General features: G+C 33.9%; 2 protein-coding genes across 2 annotated transcripts; one reads left to right on the top strand and one right to left on the bottom strand.

The window, feature by feature from the left end:
* The first annotated feature begins 81 nt into the window (after positions 1 to 81).
* LOC134245177 (cell division cycle protein 20 homolog) lies at positions 82 to 10,441 on the top strand. Its single transcript, XM_062727435.1, has 10 exons — positions 82 to 182; positions 670 to 1,020; positions 1,420 to 1,683; positions 1,961 to 2,092; positions 2,308 to 2,504; positions 2,750 to 2,844; positions 7,636 to 7,870; positions 8,105 to 8,230; positions 9,119 to 9,236; positions 9,368 to 10,441. The coding sequence occupies exons 2-10, from the start codon at positions 798 to 800 to the stop codon at positions 9,550 to 9,552; spliced, it is 1,575 nt and encodes a 524-aa protein (XP_062583419.1). The 5' UTR covers positions 82 to 182; positions 670 to 797; the 3' UTR covers positions 9,553 to 10,441.
* LOC134245178 (trafficking protein particle complex subunit 5-like) lies at positions 10,369 to 20,384 on the bottom strand. The gene is made up of 7 exons (XM_062727436.1): positions 20,303 to 20,384; positions 17,395 to 17,483; positions 15,851 to 15,977; positions 15,460 to 15,517; positions 12,625 to 12,684; positions 10,744 to 10,808; positions 10,369 to 10,658 (listed from the first exon to the last, which is right to left on the bottom strand). Exons 1-7 carry the CDS (start codon positions 20,369 to 20,371, stop codon positions 10,569 to 10,571), a joined length of 558 nt encoding a protein of 185 aa, XP_062583420.1. The 5' UTR covers positions 20,372 to 20,384; the 3' UTR covers positions 10,369 to 10,568.
* Positions 20,385 to 21,877: the final 1,493 nt, after the last annotated feature.

Here is a 21,877-nt window from a genome sequence, read left to right as displayed (position 1 = left end):
GGAACAATGAACCAATCAAATGTTCATAACTTTTCATGATTAGCCAATCACCCAGCGGCAAACTTGAATTATCAAGCAATCCAAAATCCTGTCGAGACTTGTCTTGTTGCTATTTTTGACATTTTCTTTACTGACAGATGTATATTCAACCAGCCAAATACGTTATATGAGAAAGGATAAAGGTAAGTTTCAAACTTTTTCTTTAATAATAGTGATCTTTTTTATTTTAATCACAAACAGCCCACATTTTGGGTGCTGTAACGAACGTTTGCTTTAGCGTGGTTAGTAAGGCCACAGGCCCTGTGACAGGGGCATGTCACGAAATATTTACCTTCTTTTAGTATAGTTACCCCTACTATAAAAATACACTGTATTTTTATAGTAGGGGTATCTATATTAAAAGAAGACATGCCCCTGTGGTTAGGCTAATCTACTGTTTGATCAATTTCAGGTTAATAGTATCCTATCCTTATTTCAATTTAAGAAATGGGATATTAATCGGCTATTTTTAACCTATGTTTAGTTTCCTACATTGATTTGAATAATTGCTGCAAATTGTGGTGTTGCTGATTTGCTGGATAAAGCAAGTTTAGCAACTGAATTGAAGAATGTATGATATATTAGTAATTTAGTATAATTATTTTAAGCACATAACATTTTTTTGCGTAGAGTGTACCTCAAAAGAATACATCAGTTCCTGTGTCACTGGGAAAACAATATGTTGACATGATTCCTAAACCAAATCCAAAGATCAACAAAGGGTAAAGAGGAGAGGGCTGTGTCTACACTGAAGCAACATGTCACATTTTAACTTTGAGAATGAACTGAACAGTGTCTTAAGGATGGATGGACCCATAACAAAAGGACCCAGTATGAGGTTTGAGAGGAAGACAGATTGTAATCAGTCTGTGAACAGCTCGCTCAACATCAGCACAACAGCGAAAACTCCCATGAAGAATCTCAACCGATCCACCAATAATCCAAAGACACCATCTAATGCAAAAACACCAAAATCTTCAAGTAATTTTATTTTTATTTCTTAATGATTTATAGGGCTGCAGTTTTTGAGTTAAGTATTTTTTTCTTGATAAAACATGCTTGTATACAGTAAAACACTTTAAACGCCAACATGCTTATAACGAATTGTCTGATGCTTACAGCAAAGGGATTTCATTCCCTTTAGCTATAAAATGTATGGTAACTTAACAGATATACAGAGATGGACATAAACATCTGTTGGTGTCCCTGGTACTTCATTCTAAGCCTTTTTAACAATGCAGCTTTTCAGCTCAAAGATTGCCATTTACATGTATTTGACATATTGCATGTTAACTTAAAGCAAATTCAATTTGGATGGATGGCTGTATTGTAGAACCTTAATATCTGATATAGTGTATAAAGTTACAATTCTATTCACAGGTAAAGCAAGGACACCTGGAGGATCCAAAGCTCCCAAAACTCCCAGTGGTGGAGACAGATTTATACCAAATCGCAGTGCTACCCAATTTGAATTGGGACACTTTAAATTAACTTCAGACAGTGTTAGTGCAAGTGAAGCAGACAATCTGTTGAGCCCTTCACAGAAGGAGTATCAGAAAATAATGAGTGAAAACCTGAATGGAGCAGACATCTCTAACAACAAAATCATATCATATAAAACTAAGGCTCCAGGTGCACCAGAAGGTAACTTGTCATTTTTTGAAAAGAGGGAGGAAAAATAAAGTTGTAGTAGAAATGCTTATTTTGATACTAAGAAAAAAAAGTAGTTTCATAAATGAAAACACTCTCTTTTACTTAGAACATGTATTTATGATCATGATTTACTTCTGATTAAATTTTTAACAAAACAAAAATACTGAATACCAGGGTTATCATGCCACTCAAGGTTATTATTGTCTTTCAATTTGCCCCATTTTAAATTCGCCCCCCAAATATTAATCACAAATAAAATATGTTACAGGATATCACAACAACCTTCGAGTCCTGTATAGTTCATGCAAAACACCTGCTGGTTCCATGAAGAAAACCATGCGTCATATTCCTCAAGTGCCAGAGCGCATCCTTGATGCTCCAGACATCCTTGATGATTATTGTAAGTACAAAGAACAATATTCACCCTTGAATCTTATGGTGATTATTGGCCTAATCTGGTAAAACAATGATTGCAGTGTATTTATAAATAGGTATATGATTAACATGATTAAAAAAAAAAAAGTCCTGTTTAAAAGAATGAAGTTCAACTCAGGTATGGGAAAGTTTGTATGCTTGCATCCCCTTATAACTGTAAAGTTGTGTACTTGTTTGTAGACCTGAACCTGCTGGACTGGTCATGTAACAATCTCCTGGCTGTGTGTTTGGGGGGGAGTGTGTACCTCTGGAATGCGGCCACAGGAGAGATTGACCAGCTGTTACAGATGGAGAGCTCGGACCAGTATGTAGGAGCTGTGTCCTGGATCAAGGAAGGAAACTACCTGGCTGTTGGAACCAGCAATGGGGAAGTGCAAGTGAGTGAATGTTAGGGAACCAGGAGGACTAGGGTATGTCTGAAGGGATAAACAAAGAACTCTTAATCCATAAGTTAGGTGCAAAAGGTATCCTATAATGCTAGAGTCGTAGTCATTTTACTGTTTATACATTTGTGATTGTTAGGTATGTACAATTGAATACATGTATTTTTAAGGAAAAAAAATCTCCAGATTAAATTAATATTACTCATTTTAAAAAAGAAAATAATTCACAATTTTCTCAGTTGTGGGATGTGGCAGCAAAGAAAAGGCTACGCAACATGGCAGGCCATGCCAACAGAGTTGGAGCTCTGTCATGGAATTCCTATATTCTGAGCAGGTATGCTTAAAGTCATGCGAGTTGTGCATACAGTCATATTGACTTATGAGCAATTTCAATTTGTATGCACACTTTGTTTCATTTGAAATGTAGTGCATATCACCTTATTTTGCATTAAATAATCTTATTGAGATGACAAAGAAAGAGTATGAAATTTATATAAACCTGGTAATTTTTAGCTCTACTGGTCTCTGACCAGAAGAGCTTATGCAATAGTAATGCGTCCGGCGTCCGTCCGTCTGTCTGTCTAACCGTCTGTCTGTAAACAATTTTTCAAAACGCTACTCCTCCTACAATTTTAGTCTGATTTCAATATTACTTGGCACACAAGTAGACTACACTAGGATACATAGAATAGTGCATCGGTTTTTATATGCCCGTCTTAAGACGGGACGTATTATGTTATAGGCTTCATGTCCGTCCGTCCGTCTGAAAGTTTCGTGTCCGGCTCATAACTTGAATACTATTAGACCTAGGATTATCAAACTTTGACAGTTGATACTTCTTGGGTAGACGGTGTGTCGCGCACAAAAAGTAGGTCGCTGTGACCTTTAATAAAGATGCTATGGCCAAATATGGAAAAATCCTGTCCGGCTCATAACTAGAAAACTATTAGACCTGAGCTGTGTGTTATACATCTAAGGTAGAAGTGTGTCGCGGCCTATTTCAAGGTCACTGTGACCTTAAATTTAAGTGAATTTTTTAAAAAAACCAGTCTTTAAAATTTTAAATTTCATAATCCTAAAAAATGTAAAAATATAGTTGTATCCTCATTTAAAAATGTTAAATCAAGTAAAAACTTATTTTTTCATTATATACTTTACAGCAATCTGTAACAAATGTTAATGTTTTGAGAGGAATTCAGTTTGTCCCGTGGGCATAATTATCAAACACTGGTCAAGAAGAATTTTGATAGCAGAAATTCGCATGTCAAATTAGAGAGAATTAATGAGTTTATTGTCAGGAGCAAACTGGTAGTGCAGATCTCTTATAATGCAGCTTTTATCTTTATCTTTAATCTCTTGGGAAAAAGAAATGGCCTCATAGTAAGTTAATTAAGAATTCTTGATGGCTAGTTCAGAAAAAGATCTTTCAATTGGTGTATTGTAATTGAAACAAATTGATGCTTTAAAATACAGTGTATAATAAAAACTAAATTAATATTGAAATATAATTAAAACTAAGCCTTATTAAAAAATGTTAAATTAAGTAAAAACTTATTTTTTTCATCATTATAATATACTTTTACAGCAAACTGTAGCAAATGTTAATGTTTTGAGAGGAATTCATTTGTTACATGGGCATAATTATCAAGCACTGGTCCAGAATTTTGATAGCAGAAATTGCATGTCAAATTAGAGAGAAATTAATGAGTTTATTGTCAGGAGTTAACTGGTTGTCTAAAGAGCATCTCTGTTAATTCAGCTGTTATCTCTTGGGACACAAATGGCCTCATAGTTGCTTGTGTTAATTAAGAGTTCATGGCAATAGCCCAGATAAAGATCTTTCAATTAGTGTAATGTAATTAAAACAAATTGATGTTTTAGTGTATGATTGAAAACTAAATTAGTATTGTATAATATAATTAAAATTAATTATACATGTGTTCATTGAAAAAAAATTACATTTCAATTTTTATATATTTGCAACAAATTGCAGTCATGTCTCACTTAGAATTTTATAGTCTTCATAATGTATTTTTGATTTTTTTGTTAGACTGTAGCATTTCCATTATTCCAGAAAATTATGCAATTAACAATTTAAAGCTGCAGATGGATATTTGTTAAGTTCTAACATAGCCAGTTTAGAATTATATGATGTGTTATTTGTTATAATTAATCCCTACACTGTAAGTCTCTTAGAGATGTATGATGATGTATATATGTACAATATTTTAAACATGATAAGAAATTGAAATTAGATCATTGAAATCTGTGTCAATCTGTTAATCAAGGTTATCTGATTTTTTTGCACCTTTACCAATTTATGATTATTGAACAATATATTTGACGGGCGTATCATGCTGTGGCGGGGCACTTTATTAATTTCGATGAAGGGTGTTGCCATGGTTACTAAAAATAGAATTCTCTGTGAAATTCCTTAAAAATGCTACTCCTTCTACAGTTTTGGTCTGATTTCAGTATAACTTGGCACACAAGTAGAATACACTAAGATACATAGAATAGTGCATCGGTTTTTAATTTCGATGAACGGTGTTGCCATGGTTACTAAAAATAGAATTTTCTGTGAAATTCATTTAAAACGCTACTCCTTCTACAGTTTTGGTCTGATTTCAATATAACTTAGCACACAAGTAGACTACACTAAGATACATAGAACAGTGCATCAATTTTTGATTTCGGTGAACGGTGTTGCCATGGTTACTAAAAATAGAATTCTCTGTGAAATTCATTTAAAACGCTACTCCTTCTACAGTTTTGGTCTGATTTCAATATAACTTAGCACACAAGTAGACTACACTAAGATACATAGAACAGTGCATCAATTTTTGATTTCGGTGAACGGTGTTGCCATGGTTACTAAAAATAGAATTCTCTGTGAAATTCTTTTAAAACGCTACTCCTTCTACAGTTTTGGTCTGATTTCAATATAACTTGGCACACAAGTAGACTACACTAAGATACATAGAACAGTGCATCAATTTTTGATTTCGGTGAACGGTGTTGCCATGGTTACTAAAAATAGAATTTTCTGTGAAATTCCTTTAAAACACTACTCCTTCTACAGTTTTGGTCTGATTTCAATATAACTTGGCACACAAGTAGACTACACTAAGATACATAGAATAGTGCATTGGTTTTTAATTTCGATGAACGGTGTTGCCATGGTTACTAAAAATAGAATTTTCTGTGAAATTTCTTTAAAACGCTACTCCTTCTACAGTTTTGGTCTGATTTCAATATAACTTAGCACACAAGTAGACTACACTAAGATACATAGAACAGTGAATCAATTTTTGATTTCGGTGAACGGTGTTGCCATGGTTACTAAAAATAGAATTCTCTGTGAAATTCCTTAAAAACGCTACTCCTTCTACAGTTTTGGTCTGATTTCAATATAACTTGGCACACAAGTAGACTACACTAAGATACATAGAACAGTGCATCAATTTTCGATTTCGGTGAACGGTGTTGCCATGGTTACTAAAAATAGAATTCTCTATGAAATTCCTTTATAACACTACTCCTTCTACAATTTTGTTCTGATTTCAACATAACTTGGCACACAAGTAGACTACACTAAGATACATAGAATAGTGCATCGGTTTTTTAATTTCGATGAACGGTGTTGCCATGGTTACTAAAACACTTAAATTCCTTTAAAACACTACTCCTTCTACAGTTTTGGTCTGATTTCAATATAACTTGGCACACAAGTAGACTACACTAAGATACATAGAATAGTGCATTGGTTTTTAATTTCGATGAACGGTGTTGCCATGGTTACTAAAAATAGAATTTTCTGTGAAATTCCTTTAAAACGCTACTCCTTCTACAGTTTTGGTCTGATTTCAATATAACTTAGCACACAAGTAGACTACACTAAGATACATAGAATAGAGCATCAGTTTTTAATTTCGATGAATGGTGTTACCATGGTTACTAAAAATAGAATTTGTGAAATTCCTTTAAAACGCTACTCCTTTTACAGTTTTAGTTTGATTTCAAAATAAGTTGGCACACAAGTACCGGGTAGACTACACAAAGATACATAAAATAGTGCAATGGTTTTTGATAAGTACAAACCAGTAGAGCTACAGTCTCGACAGAGACTTCTGGTTAAGTATTAAGCAACTGATATTTTATTTGAAATGTTGTCTATTATTAATTAAGGTAAGTCACTCCTGAAATTTCTTATATCAAGGATTTTTTGAGAAGTATATTTTGGATAAGTACTCATAAAGTGTAACTCAAAATCGCAGTGAAAATAGGGGGTCAGTGTGCATCCTACTGATCTACGGTACACTTAAGTTGACCTTTTTGCACTTAAATTTCATCTCTTTGGTTAATTACTTTAACCCTTATTATATTTGTACAGATGTAAGCATGGCGATAAATATAATCTTATTTTACGTAAAATAGTTTGAATAATATTTATCATTAAACAAATCTTGCAAATTAATGCGTGTAAATTATTGAAACCTTTTTGCACTAAAAAATAACATATCTGGGGTCTTGAAAAATTTAATAGGCAATAAAAAATTTTCTTATATCAAACTTTTTACGACTTGAGTGCTGATCAGTCACAAGTATCGAGTAGTTTAAAATAATGAAAGAAAAAGGTGGGGTCAGTGATGCTAATTTTGAAATATTAGTCAAAATATGTGATTTTCAGGCAAAAAATGGTGTAAATTTGACCTTGACTTCTTTAATATATTTTTATTTTTTGGAAAAGTTTGTTGAGGGAAGATATAAAACTTAGTCTAAAAATATAAATTCAGACCTATATTAAATATTTTTAGCAATATCAAAACGGAAAATATTCTCCGTTTAAAAGTATGTGAGGCTAAATTTCCATTACATTAAATTTTATAAATGTGCAGATTTGCAGAATTTTCTGCTAAATATCCTTCCACCAAAAGAAATAGTCCCTCATAGATCTTGCTTCTTTGTAGATTTTTGAGCAGTTTTTTCATTGAATGTTAAAAAATTTACATTGTTAAATTTAAATATGTTATAAAAATTGAAATTTAATAAGTAGTTTTGAAGTAAAAGCTTCTGCGTGAACTTTTCTAAAAAACTGACGAGTGACTTACCTTAAAAATTGTAGTGGTTCACGGAGTGGAGCCATTCACCATCATGATGTGAGGGTGGCAGATCACCATGTAGGCACACTGCTGGGCCACACCCAGGAGCTATGTGGCCTGAAGTGGTCCCCTGATGGGAAGTTCCTTGCCAGTGGAGGGAATGATAACCTCCTAAACATTTGGGGGGCCCAGCAGGGTAGTCCTCTCACTGACTCATCACCCATGTTTACATTTTCACAACATCAGGCTGCAGTCAAGGTGAGTTTACAGTGACCTTATTTGTGTGATTTTGCTGAAACAGGAAATGTTTTAATTTTTTAAGATTTCTGCTCATGTTTTTAATTTAAAAAAAAAAAATTCTCTAGAATTCCATAGCTCTAGATTGGTTGCAAATTTTCTGTCAATTGATTTTCTAAAACACTTAATTTGCAGTTGATACTAAAATGACTCCAGAATGAATCCTCCTAAATATTTACATGTATTTATTTGTAGGCCTTGGCTTGGTGTCCCTGGCAGCCCCATCTATTGGCCAGTGGAGGTGGCACTGCAGATAGACATATCCGATTCTGGAACTGTAGCACAGGGACGTGTGTAGACAGTGTAGACACAAAGTCACAGGTAAGCAAAAACTAATATATATAAAAGGAACTGGGTAAGCACAGGAACATTTGTAGACACAAAGTCACAGGTAAGTAACAAGTATATAAACAAGGAACTGTACATGTATATGCACAGAGACGTTTGTAGACAATAAGTCACAAGGAAGCAACAACTATATATATTATTGTAGCAACAGAACATCTGTAAGCACAAAATCACAAGTAAGCAACAAGTAATACATGTATATACAAGGAACTGTATTAGCACAGGAACATTTGTAGACATAAGTCACAAAGAAGCAACAACTAAATATTATTGTAGCAACAGAACATGTGTTGGCACAAAATCACAAGTAAGCAACATGTAATATATACAAGGAACTGTACAAGCACAGGAACATTTGTAGACAGTGTAGACACATCCGTAATGTTTAATCAGATTGAAGACTCCTGGGTGTCCATGTCAGAGAATAAAAATAAAAATTGACAAAAACTGATGTGCAATTTTAGGCTATTTGTCCTCGGGCAAGTGGCTGTGACAAATATTCTAGCACTAAAGTGAATGAACACTTTAGTAAAATTTGTTGAGAAAAACTTTAATTCTGTGTTGAACAGTTACTAGTAGCCATGATATCATGTCAGTGAACAGTCTTAATCAATTTTAACAGTTCCACTTTAGTAATCATGCAAACAATTTTTAACAGTTTTATAAGAACCATTACATATGGGTATAACACATGAAATTGTGGTTGTAAAAATTATCCATACACCAACTTGTTCCTTCTCTTCACAAATATTTTAAATCATAATTGAAAAAAAGGTTTTTGTGAGATAAGACTTTAGATCTTTTCATATTAAATTTTTATATATCTTTTATACTTTTACTCAATAATTCAATTTTTTACAGGTGTGTGCTCTGCTGTGGTCAAAAAATTACAAAGAGTTGATATCTAGTCATGGCTTCGCTCTGAATCAGCTCACCATCTGGAAATATCCTACAATGACCAAAGTATCCGAGTTATCAGGTAACTCATCATTTTCTTCCCAAGAAAAGGCAAATTTCATTTATGATTACACACTCTGACATCTTCAGAAAATTAATTTTAACATTGGACAATTTCCCATATAAATGACAACTGTTTGTTAATACATCTAGGTCACACGGCTCGCGTTTTACACATGGCTATGTCACCTGACGGACAGACAGTGGTATCTGCTGGAGCCGACGAAACGCTCAGAATCTGGAAGTGTTTCACACTCGATGAACAGAAGAAAGCAGCGCAGAAATCCGCTGTCAGCAAGGACAAAAAGAGTGTGTTCTCCATGACATCCATAAGGTAGCTACGACCCCGGACAAAGAGAAAGGGGGGGGGGGAGGTCGAGAAGGAAGGGATCCCTATGTAGTATCAAAGATCTAACATTGTGTTCAGTATGATACTGTTTTTTGCAATATACATATACATGTATAAATGATATTACTATTCAAGTTTATTCAACTCCGAAACTTTTATTGAACGAAAATTTGTGAAAATTTCATTGCTACCCTGGCAACATACATATATAATCATGACTGATATTGAATAGTTCTTCCATCAATTAACATTTCTACAGTTATCATGACCCATTTATCTTATTCCTTGGGTAAATCTTTTATGAATATGTAAATTGATACTGTTGTGTAGACAGAAGTTATGGCAGATTTCTTTGTTAAATAACATATTTATTTCATGAGAGGGAAAGGGTGTGTGACACAATAAGAAAGGTTTCTTTCTTGTGAAATATATATTTATTTAACAAAGAAACTTTTATTGAATTGTTATTACATTTCATTGTCAATTTTACGTATTTTCAGTGTTCTTTGAATCCAAATCATGTTTCTATTTTAAACTGAGAAAACTGTGTATTTTTATCTTTGTTTTAACTATTTAAGAATTCTTCCTTTCATTTGACTTTGACATGTTTAATATATAACACTGAATGTGTTATTTCCTGAATTGTTTATTTTTGTCTAAGTTAACTTAATTATGGTATCTGTCATTAAGGTATCTCACGTGTGTCTTTTTCTTGCCTCTTGGAAGCCGCCATTGTTCACCTTCCATTTGGCATACTTGGCTGCACGTTTGTCTATTAGAAAGGTTGTTAAAATATTTTACAAAGTTAGATAAACTGTATTTATTGTAATTAAATACTAGCTTTGTTAATTTTGAACAATAAAGTTTAAAAACATTCATTCAGTCTTGTATTCATCTTAATAGCTCCAATGCCATGAGAAGACGATTGTTCACTGCAGAATTGTTTCAAAACACTTCCAGCTGTCTGCACAATAAATCACAAAACTTACACGTTTCATTCCAATTCTACACCATTTTATCCCTGGCTATAACAGTTTCATCGAATTCTATCATAAATGTTGTCCCTTTATGCCAGTGAGCTGTAACTTTGGCAGGCTAAAATAAAGAATACAAAATATATGTTATTCAAGTCAAAGAACCAAGAGAGAAATAAAATTGTTAATATCATAGAAATGCTTACAAAGTTTGCTCCATTGAGTACAGCCTCTATTATACCAGCAGTAAATGCCGCACAATTCAGTTTACCTGTAAAATGAAAACATTGGTTAATATGAAACTTACCCCAATGAATGTCATCTATCAGTTAGGCAAATTCACTATTTGTGTATACCCAGATCAATATCTAGACAAGTTTCATTTCAGCAGAATATATTCAGAATATATTCAACTCATACACAAGTATGAGGCTAGCTGCAGAACTAACTCTCTGATTAAGAAAATTCATACAGAAAACCAGAAAGCTACAGAACCAAGCATTGTTAAAACTTTAAGCTTTGATATGCGAAGGCATTTTTTATCGGATCGATAGATCCAGGGCGTATATTGTTTTTGTCCTATCTGTCTGTCTGTCTGTTTGTTTGTCTGGTTGGTTGTTTGTCTCGAAATTTAACCTTCACCATAACTTTTGAACCATGAAAGATAGAGACTTCATATTTGGTATGCATAATCCACTAATTAACTTCTTACAAATGACACCAAGGTCAATGACCTTATGACCTTTACTGTGGCCTATATGCTAAAAATAGCTTTTTTTCTGCCAACTTTAACCTTCGCCATAACTTTTGAACCATGAAAGATAGAGACATCATATTTGGTATTCATACTTCACTAATCAGGTTCTTCCAAACGACACCAAGATCAATGACCTTGTGACCTTGACTGTGACCTATATGCTAAAAATAGCTTTTTTGACCCCTCACTTTAACTTTTGAACCATGAGAGATTGAGATTTCATATTTGGTAAGCATACTCCACTAATCAAGCTCTTTCAAAATGACACCAAGGTCAATGACCTTGTGACCTTGTTTGTATCTCACTTTAGGCATACTTACTTGTTTTTAATTTAAGAAATAACATTTTTACTAAAAAGTAAAATGTATTTTGGAAAATACCTGTTTAGTTAATAAATCCTATTGATTATATTTAAGTGAGTTTCCTATTCCTCTCATATTACCTTTCAATCAGATTGCTGCTGTATAACAACTAGCAAGAACAAAATACAACTAGCATATTCAAAATGTATAAAGTTAACGTTCAGAATCTTTAAAGGATGAAACATAAGTACATGAAGTTTTATAAATTGTGTAAATCGGTAGTCATCTTTAAATGCATTACTCTTCTCTGAAGTAGGGCTGTCACGGTTCCAAAAATTTTCGGGTCGGGTCGGTTCTGAATTTTTTAGGTTCGGTTTCGGGTTTTTCGGTTCGGGTAGGTAATGGCATAAAAGCTCATGATTTGTATTATTTTCAACAACAAAGAGAAAATTTTCATTTAATCTTAGAAATAGAAACATTGTAACTAGTTTAAAGTTTCCTGAGTAGAAAACAATTGTACCAAATTATTTAAATCACCTTATAATGGCAATGTACTAACAAATCTCTCGTTTTTGACGCCATTTTTATGGTAAAACCTACTCTACTATACAAATGGGAACCGAACCGAATTTCGTAAAAATGGAACCGTACCTGACCCGAATTAAATGTTCCGCGGTTCCGGGTCATTTTGGGTACCCGTGACAGCCCTAGTCTGAAGCATTATACTATTAATGAAGCTAGTATGAAACAAACTGTTCGATTGTCAACTGTCATCAAAATTATGGTCATAGACATGTATTGAAATATATTAACCCTTTGAAAATTTCTTACTCATGGACATCTGGCATAAATGACACTTCCTTTTTCAAAATTGAAAAATCTTTGAATTTTGGAGCCTAACAATGATCATATTGTCTGCCAATCAAATCTTTATCCCAAGTCAGGACAGGGCAAACAAAAAAGTGGTCATGTTCTTTTCAAGCAAAATACATGTACAATGTTAATGGAGTAAGCTTAAACTTGCCTACCTTTGTCTTTAGGGACAGATATATATTTGTTGACTAGGTGTTCTGTTTCTATAATATAATCTGTGGTATTATAAGGAAATTATTCTTAGACTGCATATTCAAGTATATTTTCTGTGTACATGATCAACATGCCACAGGTTTATTAACAACAGACAATTTTATAACCTGAATTTATTACCGGTAGTTATTTTTCAAGAAGTACATACTTGCAATATGTCTGACTGATCATCAATCAACATGATGCTAATTATAACTAGTCATCTGCCATCCTCAATGCAACTTCAATGACTTAAATTTTCAAAAATTATTACGTCATTCGATTATTTTCCAGAAAAAAGAGCTTGGGACTTTAAATTCCTGTTCATGCATTTAAACATTTTTTGTTTTCAAAGCATTCAACAATAGTAGAGGGAAAGAAGCTGAAAATCAGTTTTTATGGATGAGGTAATGTCACCATTCTTTCAGTTGATAATGATTGAACTATACATGTTTGACTGTACAAGGAATTTTGGGACAACCCTCGTAAGAGGTATTTCAAGGATATTTATTTTAGCTTGGCATTATTAGCTCAGCAACAGCACATTTAAAAATGGATTTAAAAATGCTTGGTTTCTAGAAATTACACTAAAAAATAACAGTTGATGCTTCCTGCTACTTTCAATGGGAGAAAAAAATTAACGCTGAAGCAATGAGAAAACTCTAATAATTATTACAATGGAGCACAGTTACCTGATGTTACTTATAAGCTGAAACATAGGTAATCAGAGATTACAGAGCTCACCTCAACGAATGTTGTCTTTAAGTAAGGCAAAGTCACACAATTAACCAACAAAAAGTATACATTCCAAAAATGAAAATATCTTTAAAAGCAATTTTGATCTGATACTTTGAAATAGACCTACATAAAAAATTTAAACTACTTGTTGCTTCATGAAATGTGATGAAAATCCAGCATCTGAAAAATTTGAGAGTTTTCATCTCTTGATGCAGCATTTGTGCAAGTTTGGTTTATACAATGTTATATAAGCCTTATAGTTTTTGGTAATAGACTGCAACCATAACTTTTACCTTGTCTATTATCTGAAAAATGTATGTCCAATTCAGCATGCAAGTCCATTAGTGTGCATCCTTAGATGTATCATCCATGCAAGTTTGCTCATTATAGACTCAAAGTTTATTGGAAATGAAACATGCATCAAAACTAACATTTTCACTCATCCACAAAAAGTAGGTCAGATTCAGCATCCGAAGCAAGCCTGGAAGTATGCGTCCTTAGATGTATCATCTGTGCAAGACTGGTCATTAAAGAACTCATAGTTCCTTGGAAATGAAACCTGCACCAAAAACTTTTAACTATTCACTCAACAGGAAAAATAGGGCAGATTCAGCAACAGAAGCAAGCCAGGTAGAGTGCATCCTTAGTTGTATCATCCATGCAAGTTTGGTCAACATAGGGCTTAAAGTTACTTGCAAATGAAACCTGCACCAAAAACATTAACCTGTTCGCTCAACTGGAAAATGTAGGTCAGATTCAGCATCAAACAAGCCCGGTAGTATGCATCCTTAGATGTATCATCCATGCAAGTTTGGTCAACATAGGGCTTATAGTTACTTGGAAATGAAACCTGCACCAAAAACTTTAACCTGTTCACTCAACTGGAAAATGTAGGTCAGATTCAGCATCCGAAGCAAGCCCGGTATATGCATCCTTATGTATCATCCATGCAAGTTTGGTCAACATAGGGCTTATAGTTACTTGGAAATGAAACCTGCACCAAAAACTTTAACCTGTTCACTCAAAAAATGTAGGTCAGATTCAGCATCCGAAGCAAGCCCGGTATTGCATCCTAAAAAATCATCCATGCAAGTTTGGTCAACATAGGGCTTATAGTTACTTTCAAATGAACCTACACCAAAAACTTTAACCTGTTCACTCAACTGCAAAATGTAGGTCAGTATCAGCATCCGAAGAATTTTAGATGTATCATCCATGCAAGTTTGGTCAACATAGGGCTTATAGTTACTTGGAAATGAAACCTGCACCAAAAACTTTAACCTGTTCACTCAAAGGAAAATGTATAAATTTCCGAAGCAAGCCCGGTAGTATGCATCCTTAGATGTATCATACATGCAAGTTTGGTCAACATAGGCCTTATAGTTACTTGGAAATGAAACCTACACCGAAAACTTTAACCTGTTCACTCAACCTGAAAATGTAGGTCAGATTCTGCATCCGAAGCAAGCCCGGTAAATTTTTAGATGTATCATCCATGCAAGTTTGGTCAACATAGGGCTTATAGTTACTTTTTGAAACCCACACCAAAAACTGCACCAAAAATGTTAACCTGCTCCAAAAACATTAACCTGGTAATTCCTTTGCTGAAATTGCAGCATCTGAAACTTTGTCTGGTACAATAAAACACACTAAAACCATCTTCCATGCATATCTAATCAATATAGGACACAGAAGTAATTAAAAAGAAAACTGCTCCAAAAAACTTAACCTTAACCTGTTGAGATGGTCTAAGGTTGAGGTGAGCTAAAAATCTATCGAAGCTATCAGCAAAGAAAATTATAAATTTGTATTATTTAGCTCTTCTTGATAAAATTCTGTCATTTTTCATGAACTGATCTTTTTCTTCTATTACTGTATGGAGTAAAAGCAAAAATTTTTAATTTATTTCCAAACAGCCCTTCTATATAGATTTATTCATTTTTAAAGGTATGAAGAGAGTTATCTAAGGTTGAAATGATCTAAGGTTGAAATGATCTAAGGTTGAGATGATCTAAGGTTGAAATGATCTAAGGTTGAGATGGTCTAAGCTAAAAGGATACAAGTTTTCTCGTCATCATTGGAATGCTCTAATCTGTCTGCTTCCTTTCCAAACAAAGTCTACAAAAAATAAACCACATCATTTTTATTGCATTTTGTTAAACCATATGATTGCCAACCATTTGCATGAATATGAATTTATAAGACACCTTTATTTTTAATTTCATTTGTAGACATAGCTCACAATTGTTCATCTAAAGAGATAAGTGTTTTTAATTCTAGGTATTTAAAAATCAACCATGGATAAAATCCCTGACTCAGCAGAAAATTTAAATCTGCACCTGAGGCTTCAGTTCAGGATTTCACAACCCATGAATACCCCGCCAATCTTAATAATCCAAACTCTAATTATAGGCAACTAAAAATAACTCTGTCAACATTGGGAAATTTTACCTTCCAGAAATTGTTCTTTATAAATAAGAGCATATTGAGGAGCTTTGTTTCCCTTTTATATCCCTTCTCTCTGACAAACAGTAGGTCCAGCATATGAGAACCAACGTGTTGGCCTAACTCTGATAATCTGAAAAAATATAATTCAATGATAGGGTATACTTACAAAAACTAGCTCATAATCTGACCAATTATTACAATAAAAAAAATTATTTTTATGAGTTTTTTTTTTTTTTTTTTTTGACAAAAAACTACTGGTTCATCGATAAGCATGATTTAAAAAAAAATCAAGTGAGCAGGGGAGAAAAGAGATGAGTAGAAAATGTAGGTGGGGCTTACAGCACATGAATTTACAGAACCACGTGAAGAACATGTATATGTAAGGAATAACAGGTTTTTTTTTTTTTTGGATGGAATCAAGCAATTGGCATGTGTGATAATTTGCATAAAATTAATGCTGAAAGCATTTATGCATTAAAATTATCATGCAGCCAATTGCATGATCACATCATAAAACCCAAATATCTGACAGTTATTCCTCTAATATGTATCTAAAACTAATTAGATAATCTGACACTAGTGGTTTAAATTGTAATCTGGAAGAATTAACTAATTATTTTGTGAGAAAATACAAAGTTAACTTTACCAAAATGCATGTACAGGCTTAGTGACCATAAAACTATTCTCAAATTTTCATTTAGTAACCATGGCAACACAATTCATCAAAACCAATAGTAGCCCCCATCATACCAAGAACCATGTGGACCATGACTTGGATTTACTTGATTCTGCACTGAGAATGCTTTGTCTAAATTTTCACATGACAAAGTTAATCCCATTAAAAGAGATAACTGCATGACTTTTAATTGAAAAAGATTGAATCCCCGATATCCAAGTACCAGGTATATTTTGTAGCAGGATTCATTGAGATTTGCTCAGTGGTTCTAGAGAGTAAGATTAAAAATAAGAAAATATCACAGATGATAGACCCAACAGTAACTCAACACTGACTCAGGTGAGAGGAAATCACCTCTCCAGTCATTACCTAAAAAAGTGATATAAAAACTCGCATCTAAAATTAAAGCATACAAAATGCATTCATTTCACCTGTATTCAGGCATAAATTAATTAAGAATTCCTGGCATCTTAAACATTTTCACATGTGGTATTATACACTTATCCACTGGTTGTGAGTGGGATAGCTCTTTTATCAAACCCGCGACAGGGAACTATTCCCCGAGGGCTTGCTTGGAAATCCCGATGACGTCACAATGCTACTGAAATCATTATGACATCATCAGTCAATAGATTATCGCTGGAAATCAAAATTGGAGGCAAAAATTGCATGAAAATTTTCCGAGGGTGGACAGCAAAAACTATACCCCAGGGTATAGCTTTGCTATGCCTGAACTATAAAAGATAGCTATTTTACCTTCTGAACTTTATATAGGAAACATTCTAACAGAAGTACAATAAATTTAATATGTGTATTCAAACTTTGAAACTTTCTAAAATCTTATTAATTAAACAAACAGAGATTTACTCACTTTGTTTGAAGCTCAGACACACTGTATACTCTGTTTTGGCAGTATTGTACCATCTCCGAGAACAAGAGGGCAAAAGTAGCAACATTAACCTAAAATGATAAAAAAAATTATAATAAATTGCATAAATATACATGTATTGACAAGAGGACCATGAGTTAATTTGGCTCTGGTGTTCTTTATCAGCAATCTGCTTAGTCCATTAAAAATTTCTTCTCATAGCCTAAGTGTTTGAATCTCAATGTAAAATAAGTTAAACATGCAGGACTGACTGTTGGTAAAAGTTGTCAGCCCTGCCAAAAATCAAGAACTGTATAGCAGGTTAAAATCGCCGTCGGGAAAGATCGCGATTTGTTCAATTTTCAGCAAATCGCGGTCGTTTGAATTCGCGGAAAAGGAAAAACCAAAAATTTCTTAAACAGTACTTGCAAGCATTTTTCTGTAGGTATATATTGTGTGAACTGCTATTTCCCGTCTCTATAGTATATTACGAAAATCTGTAATCATGTATATCGCGCATATCAGACAGAAAAGTAGTCTATATATTGTGTCGATTTTGATCCCGATTGAATAATAACGAAACACCAGACTGATCCCGCATTGAAGTTAAAATAATGCTACGCATTTTATTTTTTTTATAACCGGGTCCAAATCAGAAAAAAAATTGTACCGTAGTAAAAATGTTGAACTTTTAATCATGTAATTGATATTAATTAATTGTCGTTACCCTGTTTACTAAGTAAATGCCTTGATTAAAGGTAATGACTGAGTGATAGGCACGGGTGAAATTAAACAAGCATGTTTTATTAAATAATTACATCGCACGTCTACTAGATGGCAAAATTAATCGTTAGCTATAAAAATGAATTGAAAAATTAATAAGCTTTAAAAACAGCAACAACTGCGTGTTTGTAATTGATCCAGACACTCGCATAATTAATAAAGACAGACTACATCTAATCACAGAAACTAATAAAATTTCAATTTATCCTTATAAAACTTTTTAAGGAATTATTCACTGTATGCTGAATTCGCAGAATTTCTTTTTGTGCGAATATAGCGAAAATTAACTCCGCGAGTTAATTTCCTGCTGTACAGTAGTCTGAGAAAATATTTGTTTTCGAAGATTTGTTTTAGCAATAACGTGAATGGGGTGGAAGCTGGAGGAGAGAAAGTAACGCACTTGTATGTGTGTGGGTGGGTTAGTTTGTCCATACATGTATCACAAAAGTGTCCACTCCTTGTGTGCATTATGGAAGTCTTGTAATTTGCATTGGGTTCAATGTCAAATGTATGCTACATTGCTTCTAATCTAGCCCTGTTTGTCTCATAAATTTAAATTCAAAACTAAAGTAATAAATATATATAAAAAGGTAAAAATTCTAAAACTTTGAAATGAGAACGATTTTGAAACGATGTCAGTCTCCTGTCTTTTCATGCAGAAGTGAGTGTCTGGAAGCTTGTTCTCAGTTTTACACTAATTACAGTGTAAAGGCCGTGTCACACTGTCACGATTTATGCTACGATTACCCACGAATTAAGAAAAGTTGAAAATCGCCGTTCATCGCCAGGTTTGTTTTGCGATTTTTCTACAGCGTGTGGAATATTTTGCTGCTAGAGTGGTGTGTCTGCGATGTCTGTGCGACAAAGTACGAGGTTTCTACGATTTAAGTACGAACTGATGCGACAGCGTTACGAACTGGTTACGATATTTCTACGATTATGAAGGATTAAACGCGGTTACATACGATACTCGTATGAAGAACTACGATATGCCACGTTACATACACGATAATCCCACGACTAATGGCGACTTCTTACGAATATACATGTAATGGAATGCATATATAGAGTAAAGGAAGATTTGTATGATATCATTCATCATCATAGTTATGTTATTTGATAATGGTAAAAACTACAGTGTGGAACTTTTGATTATGTTCAATCTCTTCATGTGATCATTGTACACGGTGTTTATAGTTTCTGTTACACATGTATATTGAATTTATTTCACTTTTCTAAGCTTCTTTCCTTTTATTTTAGGCAGTATTTTGATTTCGACAGTGTTAACATCAGGCACCGTCTGCCTACGTCGTATTAACTCGTAGTTCAATCGCACAGTGTTCGTACAGCACTTGCCATCAATCGTCCTTTTGCGTATCATATTCGCGGGAAAGTCGTACTATGTTCTTATCAATTCGAAGAACACTCGCAGTATCTCGTAGGACACTCGCAGAAACTAACTCGAATGACACTCGCACAAACTCGAAGGACACTCGAAATAACTCGTAGGCTCTCGTAGTGTCGCAAGTACTACGAAGTTCCGCGAATGTCGCACGAACTTCGAAGATTTACTACGAATATGAGTACGAGTGCAGTGCGGTGCTGTGCGATTGTCTACGAATAATTAAAAATCGTACTGTGTGTGCACGATTGTTTTGAACATGCTCAAAACAATCGCCAGGTTTGGCAATTTGCTGCGATCCAACACGACTAAGGAAGATATATATACGAGTACTTCTGCGATAAATCCCGATTTGCTGCGAATTTTGAATTCGCAATGAATCGTAGCTATAAATCGTGACAGTGTGACACGGGCTTAACAGAGGAAATGCCAGCAAAATTTTTCTGCTGGATTTTTAAAAGCACAAAATAAATTCTTGTTTATTTTAAAGGCTAAAATATAACAATAAAACACCTGTTTATTGCTATGTTTATTCATCCACGAAAGAGGGATAATCGCGCTTTAAATAGCATGATAATTTCATTATAGGGGAATTTTTCTCCCAACCTGGTGAAAGCATCACAGGTGAAAATAAAAGCTATTTGTTAAGTGTGAATTCTGGATTCGGACTCTCAGAGCAAAGTGGGGCTGATAATTTTCGATTCAGTTATATATATAATGGAATACCTCTGGTTTTCCTTTCCCTAGAGGTTTATCCAAAATGGTACTTGTTTTCTGCTTGTTTATCGTCGCCATATTCCTTCTGCAAATCAGGACTTCCGGTTTTACTTTCACTTTATTATTGTCGATGATCCAGGAGTGGACCTAGGTTTTCTCATTCTACTAATATTGGTAAAAAGTATTGGAGATCAGAACCCCATGATCATAAAGCAGTCTTAAATCTTATGTCAAAATTCGTCACTTTTTTAAATAAATGACGAAAGAAACCAAATAAATTTTTAGGTATTTCTTATTTTAAAAAATTGTTTTCCTTTCACGCTGTGTATTTTAATTTGAAGTGACGATTAAGAATTAGTTTCTAATAAATGTTCAATTTACATGTTTAAGGAATGACCAGAATCATCGTCGCAAACATGCACCCACAAGTGACTCTCCTTTCATAATTCTAAGACAGATGGACTATTTACAGAATTACATGTACATAAAAGTATATGGTTCTGGTACAATCCTCTTTAATTTATTCCAGAGACATATATGTCTCTGTTTATTCTCAATTCCATGGGTAGGAGAGAGCCGGACCGTAGCTCAGTTGAAATGATGAGTCTAAAGCTGTTTCATGATATCCGACAATCTCAGACTGTTGGAATTGCGATGGGCACCTAATGTGCTTATTTCAAGACGACCTGTCGATATTCCTTGGAAGTAGCTAGGATTTTTTGAAAATAAATTTTATTTTTAAAAAATCCTACTGAAAAGATGAAATCTCTTTCTGTGGCTTTCATCTTGGCATTTAGATATATCGACGACGTTTATATCTTATAACAATATATTTACATGTATTTTCTTTCAGTTTTTCCAGCGCCGTCACCTTTCCCCCCCCCCCCCCCCTTTTTTTTAGAATTTGTACATAACCTGTGTGTGTATGGTAAATTATGTCTCCCAACTGATTTTAATTAATAGAATTTTTTTGCGATTGACAAAGAAATAGTTAATAAAATTTGCTGTTTGTAACGATGGGCAATGCCATTGTATTATTTTTTTTTTTACATGTTTGAAAACTTGATTTTTAAAACGTGACTATATATATGGTGTCTGCACGCTAATCGTCGTGTACAGTTAATAATTCAGAAATCTTGAAAAAAGGACAAAAATAGCTGAGGTTAGGTTAGGTAGGGTCTGTAGGGTTTCATGGAACATTTTTCGACTAACTTTAGCTGTATACCTTTTTACAAGAGATGTAATATCCCATAACCAAAAAAAAAAAAAAAAATGACCAACGCAAAGAAATTTAATAGGCCACCAATAAATATAGTTCAGCAAAAAAGAAGTATACCTATGCTGGTGCTTTCAATAAGAAAATCAACGGTAACTTGGAATTTTCTGATTCTAATGAGGCGCTGTGTAATGGTCTTGATTTCCCATTATCACCCTCTGGGTTCATGTAATGTTTGTTTGAAGAAGGGGGAACACGCTGAATAATGGAGGGGGATAAGTAACCAGGTGATGCCTCGCTCTACCTGATCGCCACGGTAAACGGAGGCAGGAATTGTACGCAACCAGCAGGACCCCGGGCACAAATTT

This window comes from Saccostrea cucullata, unplaced genomic scaffold (assembly GCF_032062105.1).
Source record: "Saccostrea cucullata isolate Sc308-1 unplaced genomic scaffold, CSIRO_AGI_Scuc_v1 ctg180, whole genome shotgun sequence".
NCBI classification, from domain to species: domain Eukaryota; kingdom Metazoa; phylum Mollusca; class Bivalvia; order Ostreida; family Ostreidae; genus Saccostrea; species Saccostrea cuccullata.
Note: the sequence above shows the minus strand (reverse complement) of the source record. Positions and strands in the feature narration are given on the sequence as shown.